At 57.8% G+C, this 8,360-nt stretch overlaps 1 protein-coding gene across 2 annotated transcripts in view; it reads left to right on the plus strand.

Moving 5' to 3' along the window:
• SSTR2 (somatostatin receptor 2) overlaps positions 1-8,360 on the plus strand; it is a 99,093-nt gene extending 90,733 nt beyond the window's left edge. The window contains exons 2-3 of one of the 2 annotated variants that reach the window (XM_080387010.1): positions 79-2,459; positions 5,480-8,349. In XM_080387010.1, coding sequence (XP_080243136.1) covers positions 138-1,253 — 1,116 coding nt within the window. In that variant the 5' untranslated portion in view covers positions 79-137 and the 3' untranslated portion in view covers positions 1,254-2,459; positions 5,480-8,349. Of the gene's footprint in view, positions 1-78 lie in introns of both variants that reach the window. The other variant, XM_080387009.1, reaches the window with a different exon arrangement.

Genomic DNA, 8,360 nt, shown 5'->3' on the forward strand with positions numbered 1-8,360 from the left:
ATGGGCAAATCCTCCCCAGGAATCCCTTCATTTCTATTCATTCCGTGATTTCTAGAATCTTCTCCTCTATCCCCACAGCAAGGGAAGATGACATCTCCACTGCTCTGAACCTGCAGCGCCGAGGGACCAGCAGAGCCATGGAGCTGGAATACGAGCTGCCCAATGCCACCGCATTCTGGTTCTCCCCGGCTTCCCCCTTTGACAACTTCTCCGTGGAGGCACCCACCAACGGGTCACAGAATGCCACAGGCCAGCACTTTGACCTGACCAGCAATGCCATCCTCACCTTCATCTACTTCGTGGTTTGCATCATAGGGCTGTGTGGCAACACGCTGGTGATATATGTCATCCTTCGTTATGCCAAGATGAAGACCATTACCAATATCTACATCCTCAACCTGGCCATTGCAGATGAGCTGTTCATGCTCGGTCTGCCCTTCCTGGCCATGCAGGTCGCCCTGGTACACTGGCCCTTTGGCAAAGCCATCTGCAGAATTGTCATGACGGTGGATGGCATCAACCAGTTCACCAGTATCTTCTGCTTGACGGTTATGAGTGTTGACCGGTACCTGGCTGTCGTCCACCCCATTAAATCCGCCAAGTGGAGGCGGCCCAGGACAGCCAAAATGATCAACATGGCCGTTTGGGGTGTCTCCCTGGTGGTAATTATGCCCATCATGATTTATGCTGGAGTGCAGCATAATCACGGCAGGAGTAGCTGCACCATCATCTGGCCAGGAGAGTCAGGCGCCTGGTACACAGGCTTCATCATCTATGCCTTCATCCTGGGCTTCCTGGTGCCTCTCACTATTATCTGCCTTTGCTACTTGTTCATCATTATCAAAGTGAAGTCATCAGGCATCCGCGTGGGTTCCTCCAAGAGGAAAAAATCTGAGAAGAAAGTTACCAGGATGGTCTCCATTGTGGTTGCCGTCTTCATCTTCTGCTGGCTCCCCTTCTACATCTTTAACGTCTCCTCGGTCTCTGTCCTGATCGTGCCCACACCCGTCCTCAAGGGCATGTTCGACTTTGTGGTGGTCCTCAGTTACGCCAACAGCTGCGCCAACCCCATCCTTTATGCCTTCTTGTCTGACAACTTCAAGAAGAGCTTTCAGAATGTCCTCTGCCTGGTGAAGGTCAGCGGCATGGATGAGGCGGACCGGAGCGACAGCAAGCAGGACAAATCCAGGCTCAATGAGACCACAGAAACCCAAAGGACCCTGCTCAATGGTGACCTGCAGACAAGCATCTGAGAGGGCAGCAGGGTTGTCCTTTGCTCTCCTCTCCCCACTTGCTCCCAGCTGCAGCAGGGTGGTGGCATCTATGGAGCCAGGGCAGGAGTGCCGGCTTAGGGGACGGCAGTGCACACACCGATGGGCGGCGGGGGTCCTCAGCTGGGCTCCTCCTGAGCTGCTGGCGGGTTGGCTTTCAAGTGCTGGGAAGGGTACGGTTCAAGAGGAGCTGCCTCGCCAGGGAGACAAAGACAACTCATAGCAACGCAGTGCATTTCAACACCAAAGTGCCACTGTGGGACACAGGTACTGCTGGGCGGCTCTGCTGGCTTCCCCAGCTTGGGGATGGTTGGCTTTGTGTGCTTTGCCCCAGAATGGGTGCTTGCACATGGACACACACGCACAGCAAGGTGACCTTGGGAGGAGCTGAGGCCACAGGTGTGTGCCAACACGTGTGCCGCCATGGAGATGCACCGGTTTATAGCAAAGAGCTGGTGGAAGCTCCCTGGAGGGTCCAAGTGTGCTCCCACAGTCACTTTCCCAGAGGAGACAAGGATATTTGGGGTTGCATTTTGCCCAGTTTATAAGTTACTCCATCACCTCCCCTGAAGCTTCCCTGCTGCTATTTGACTGCATCGTTTGCAATAGCTGTGCTGCCTGGAGGTGGCACGCCAGCACAGAGGTGGCTGCCCTGCAGGAAGCAGCTCTGCCACCCTGGCAGCCCCTCTGGTCCTGCCGCACTCCTACCCTGCCTCCTCCAGCCCTCATCTCCCGCTGCATGAGAGCCCCTTCCCTCCCACCGTGACGTCACCTGCCTGCAGGTTTTCTTGTCGGATGGAGGATTTCCCCCTTTCCTTCCCCAGTAGCTGCTGCCCCTCCTGCCACTCGTGTCTCCTCATGGTCAGTCCCACACTGCGCCAGCAGCAGAGATCGCTGCTCTCCCCGACAAGCTGCGTCTGGGTGGGCTGAGCAGCCACGGCACGATCGCCTGGCACCCGTCTCTGGTGGGAAATCCTTGGAAGCATTTAAGCAGCAGCAGCGCATGGGGTTTGGAGCACCGTGGCATGGGCTGCGGCACATCCCGCTGCCAACAGCTCCTGCACCTGGGTGAGATCTGGGCTTGTCCTGTCCCGGCTATGGCTCCGAGGATCGCCGGGGCTGCTGGCCCCACGGCAGGGTGAGCAAGCATCGGCCGGACACCAGTGACGCCTGCCCTGCTCCTTCCAGGCAAGTCATGCTGGAAGAAGGGGTGATGGAGAGGATGGGGGACGGGAGGTGGGAGGTGCTGGGGACTTGGCCCCAACCCTTGTCTGAGCCAAGGGGACCAAGCAGAGCAGATCATAGTGCTTCCAGCACCAAGCCATGAGGCAGAGCAGGGCAGCACACATCCAGCCCCCCGGTTGCTCTTCTGCACCGCAGCATGGGAAAGGGGATGCACAGGACGCAGCCCACAGTGCGAGGGGTGGCAGGTCTGGCCCGGCATTCACTGCATTTAGCTGCTCAAGACTGTCCTGGGGACGGTCCATGTCCACCCTTCCAGCTCAGCACGTAAACCCGGGGCTTGGGAGCCCTGACCGCCTGCTCCTGCCCCAGCAAAGCCGCCCTCCTCCGCCAGCACAGCCAGAGCACAATGGAAAGCCCAGGGGAGAGGGAGAAGTGCCGTCTTCTTGCCAGAGCACCCGCAGCAGTTTCTGTGCCAGAGGCCAGACTCTGTTCACAGGCTCTTGCTCCAGAGCTGAGCCGTGGGAACACAGTAGTTTAGGTGGAGAAAACAGCTGGGTCCCGCTCACCCACCCCTTTCCCATCCCACCCGGGCATCCCCACACCAGCCCCACTGCCGGCAGACATGGAGCCTTCACCTCGTGCTACGAGCACTGCGGGAGGTGAGGATGAGCATTGTCCACAGGATGCCACCCACTCTGGGGTGCTGCCTTGCTCAGACATGTATTCCCAGTCAATGTTGCGAGAGCACCAGCTCTGGGAGAAGTTCTCCCATGGCTCTGCCCAGCCCCTTCAGCAGGTCCCTGCCTGGGCATCACACGTGGGGCTGTGCCACCCCAGCATCCCCCACCAGCCCCACAAAAGGGCTCAGTGCCAGGCTCAACACCTGCTCCCCAGCACAGCTCTGTTGGACACCAGCTCCGGCACGGCAGCAGGGGCACTGGGGACACAGCGTAGGGCTCTACAGGCTTTGCAGAGCATTGTCAGCATTGATTTGCTTTTAACTGTTTACTGCTCCTCCGAGGAACATGTGTCTGCATTCAAGTGCTCGGAGGCACCGCGTGGGCTCAGCGCCGAGCGGGCACCTGCCTGTCCCCTCGCTGCCCGCGCCGGGCTGGGCAGGCAGCTGCTCGCCAAGCGCATCCCCACACCAGCTTCAGGGAGGGAAGTGAAGCTGAACCCGGGCTCCGGGCGCGCAGCTGCCCTGGTGATGCAGTGGGAATTAAGACACGAGCAGCATGTCACACCACAGTGAAACACTGGGGGGGGGTGGCTGGGTGGGGTGCTGCTGGAGCCCCCTGTTAGGATAAGGCTTCCGTGTCATAGCTGCAGCGATGCGTCAGCTTTGGGTATTTCATATTTGGTGGGCGGTGAAGGCATGATTTGTGTGGCAAGCGTGGGAGGCGGTGGGGAGGGGGGGCTGTTGAGCCCCCTGCCCGTCATGGGAGCTGACGTGCACAGCCCCCAGCACTCACCTGCAGTGGGGCCAGACCCAGACCTGCCGGCAGCCGCCTTCACCCCAGTCCCATCCACGCAAGCCCTGCCACCAACACCCCGACTAATGGTGGGGGGAGATGCCAGCTCCTGGCTGCACACCCATGGGAGTCTCCAGCAGGAGCCCCCAGCCAAGAGCATCTTCTGTCTGTGCTGGTTTAAAGTTGAAAATGCAGCAAGCCTGGACTTTAAACTACGGCAAGCCCGGCTTTCTAGTGCTGGGAAGGGCCCATGACCAGCACTGCATGTGTCCAGGTCAGCTTTGTCCCGGCAACGCCCCCAGCAGTGACACCCCTGCCAGCTCAGGGCTGTGAAAGGGGACTGTGATCTGCAATACCCTGCTCCACCCTTTGCACCCAGGGGCTCTCTTGGCTGGAGATAACAGGGCTGCAGGTGAGGAGCAAGGGGCACATGGGGCTGCCACCGACATCCCAAAGGCCACCAAGGTGGGATGCTGCAGGGCAGGAGCACAAGGCAGCTCCTGGGGGCTGCCAGGGCACCCCACAAGTGCCCTGCTACAGCTCACCCCGGGGGAACGGGCAGGAGAGCAAAACGTGCCACCTTGGTGGAGCGAGCAGGGGAGGGAGCCTCAGCCACAGCCCAACGCTCACAGTAAAACCAGCAAAATAAAACCTTCTGCTGGTTCGTTGCTGACTAATAAACAGCAGCACCATTGCTGCTGCAAGTCACAAAGTTTTGCTTCCCAGCCACTTGATTTTAGTGGAAACTTGACCTCCTATTGCATCTGTTCTGAAAAGCTTCACAGGGCTGCTGGCAGCGTAACGAGAAATCTCTCCTGGTTATTGGAGAGTGAATAGGCTGATCCTGCAAGTGCTGGAGTGGCTCTGCTGCCACTTTACACACAGACTGTCCTCAGGCAGGCGAGATTAATTACAGCTCCTGCCTGCCTGGCTGGAGCAGCAGGAACAGATTTATCACAAATCGGAGGCGATGGGAAGCAGTGTCCCCCGTAGAGCTCCCCTGTACACCAGGAGCACAGACCTGGCCCTGTGCACCTCAGAGCAAGGCTGGGGCTGGTGGCTTTGCTGCAGAGTTGCATATGAGACGGCTCTGCCTCGGCTGGGGCTGTCTGTGGCACTGGGGCTGTCACCAGGGGTGTTTGCAGTGAGTCATTCTTGCAAGACTGCCAGTCCCAGCACCTGTGTGGCTCCCCAGCGCCTGTGAGAAACCAGCTCCCCTTCCCCTCCCTGCCACTGGCTTCCCCCCAGTGCAGGTGAGGAACCCCAGCAAAGCTCCACAGCTTTCCCGAGCCCCTGTGGGACTGACCTGCGTGGAGGCATCCTTGCTGTCCCTGCTTCCTAAGCCCTTGGGGGCCGGGGCACAAAGCCTGGCGCTGTGGCTGGGCTGAGCATCGCCCTGGGCACCCTTCCAACTGTGCCCACCTCAGACCGAGCCTGGCTCCTGGCACGGTGGTGGCCAGTGTCCCCCGGGTGCTCAATAGCCAAACCTCACTCTGATGGGCAGGGGGAGGCTGGGTTTGGACCTGGAGCCTTCCTGTTGCATCTCTACAGCTCTTCAGCACCAAAGCTGCCTTGGACTCCTTTAAAATACTGATCTCCTAATGAGCCACACAACCACACTGTCATGTCTCTGGAGAGCTTCCTGACTTTCATCTCAATGGGAAGAGCCCTGTCTTTGTTGGAGACTCCACGGAGAAGTCCCTTCCCTCCCAGACCTGCGCAGATGCAGCCGGCCTCGCGGGCAGTCACGCAGCCTGCGGTCCCCAGCCAGCTCCGTGCCCTGCAACAAGAACTCCCAGGCCCCAGATCTGTGCTGCTGCATTAAAGCGGGGCTTGACTCACATCTCAAGAGGGTTCTCTCAGCCATCACCATGAATGAGCCGATTTCAAACTGCTCTGGGAGAGGCTCCATCCCCTCTGCTGGGGCTGCACACCCCGAAAGCCCCCTCAAATCACCTGCAAGGCATGAGCAAAGGGCACAGCAGACCCCAAACTGGGACTCCTGCTACTAAGTCTGAAAAAAGAGCTGCCACTTTCCAACCCAAGGACACCTCTGCCCTTCTCAGCCAGCCTCCAACCCCCAGCCTTGCACCCGTGTCTCCTGCCAGATTTCAGCTTGCTCCCTGCTTGCTCCAGGACCTGGACTGCAAAAAGCCAGGGCAGGAGGACAGCCAAGCCACAGCTGAGGTTTGGGGGAACCTGCCTCAAGCTGTGTCCTGACCAGGAGATAACAAGAGGCGCAGTCTGGGCACCCCAACCATCCCACCCCATGCTGTGCAGCCAGGAGAAGGGAAGGGGTGGGTGATTGTACATATATGTATATACTGCACATGCCAGCAAAGGGGTTTGTTATACTGCAGAGACACTCTTCAGCCCCCGTTTTGCTGTGGCTGCTGGAGCAGCCCCTGCACGCAGGAGCGAGTCAGACCTAGCACCTCAGGGGTCCCTTGTCTCCCCCTCCCTGTGTGCTGTGGGGCTGGTGGCACCATGCACGATCCAGGAGGGATCATTGAGGCTGCTCCCACATTGACAAGCAACTTCTGCAGGGCAAGGGAAGGTGAGCTTTGGCTTCTACTAAACGCAAGAGCCCTTCCCTGTAGCAATCTGGGGGTCATCCCCTACAGCAGCACTGCACAGTGCTGCCCACCTCCTGTACATACGCTTCTGCATCTATAGCTGTGCTCTGTATAGTGTGCGTGGGTCTGCTGTACGACACATTGTGACTGGAACGCTCCAGAGAGTGTTTCTCTGCTTTAAGTCTTGCTTTCCTCCGTAGCAATTGTTTTTCAGTGTCAGTGTGGAACTAAGCCTTCCCATGGCGAAAGCTCCCCACTGCCATCGCCTGTGCTGTGGGGAGGGAGTTGTGGATGGGGTGGAATTAAAAGACTTTTCCTAGTTTCTGGCTCTGTGTGTGTGTGTCAGAGCTGGGTGGGAGCAGCAGGGTATAACCCAGGCTTGGACACCTTTCTGGGAGAAGAGACACCAACCCTGGAGTCCCACCAAGGGGCAACAAAGGAAGAACCAGTTCTTCCCCACATCCACCACGCTGTTGGTGAGCAATACACCAGGTTCTTCACCCACAGGGTGGTCTCCACTTCGGAGGGTCCATGCAGCAGGAGAGCTGCATTTGCCCAAAAAACCCACAAGATTGCTCCCTGGGCAGCACAAACGTGGGGCACTGAAGCACAGGCACGTCTGTGCCAGCGTCGGCCCCTCAACTAGATGGGTCACAGACAAAGCATGACCGCAAATAGCTCCTCAAGTACAAAGGGTCACAGAAATTCAATCTGAACTGCTGAATGGGAGAAGCTTCTCTTCCCAAGGTGACAACAGTGACAACACCTCCAGGCTTTGGTTTTGGTGAGATCAAGGGCATGTAAAGTGCTGGAGGAGTAATCTGCTGGAGAAACCAGCAGCAGGAGGGGACACGCAGGCACACGTATTCGTGCTTAAAGAGGGGCATTACCAGAGAAACACCCTGATGTAAAGAAATAAGCTTAGCTATAAACTGAAAGTTTGGCTCTGACCAGCTGCACAGGCCAGCTTTGCCACGACGTTTCCCTGCAAATAAACGCTTTCACTCTGAAACACCTATGATCCCCCCCTCCCCCCAATTTGCAATGTAAACAGAGTTTTGTGGAATTTGAATATAACCATTACCAAGACAAGCCCCAACAGCCTCTCCCCCAAAACCATGCGCTCTGGTTACACCAGCATGTCCCGTGGAGCTGGATGTGCTCGTGCCCCTGGGGGTCTGCCTCGCGGGGGGCAGCAGCAGATAGCTGGGGCAGGATTTTCCTCTGGGAACAAGCATTTGTAGGAAAGGAATTACCACACTTACGGTGACACTGCATTGTATCTGGCTGAGTCAGCATTAGGCGCTAAACGGGTAGCTGGTATCCAGGGGAGTTTTTCTGGTCAGACGTATATATAAGTAGGTGCGCAAAGTGATGGCTCCGGGTTTCTGTCAGAAGGTATTAAGTCTTTACACGAAGGCTAATACCAGAAAAGGCTGCAACTGCCCAGGGAAGATTTTGCAAACAAAAAAGGCAGATCGGGCTGATTTCATCCTGCCTCCGCAGGCTGAAAATACAAGTGATGGAAAGCACAGGTATTGCGAGTTCGAGCCACATAAAAAAAGAGGGAGATAACCGACTATTCAGAGGGGCCTTTTTGTTTCCGGGGAGCATCCCAGCTGTGCCTCCCCCGACACAAAATCACTGGGGGCGATTTTGCCAAAGCTGAGCACGAAGAGCACTTTTTTTGTTGTTAAAAACACGTCAGATGGGGCTGGGGGCGTTTTGGGGGCTGTTGGAGGGGCCCTCAGCGCCGGGGGGCAGCTCACGGGCCTGGGGGGCCGGGGCCAGGACCCCCAGGGCAGACCCGCCGCGGGGGGGCCCTGGGGGCTCACCGAGAGCTGAGGGGCCCGCTC

The sequence above is a fragment of the Falco punctatus genome (assembly GCF_963210335.1).
Source record: "Falco punctatus genome assembly, chromosome: 1".
Lineage (NCBI taxonomy): Eukaryota > Metazoa > Chordata > Aves > Falconiformes > Falconidae > Falco > Falco punctatus.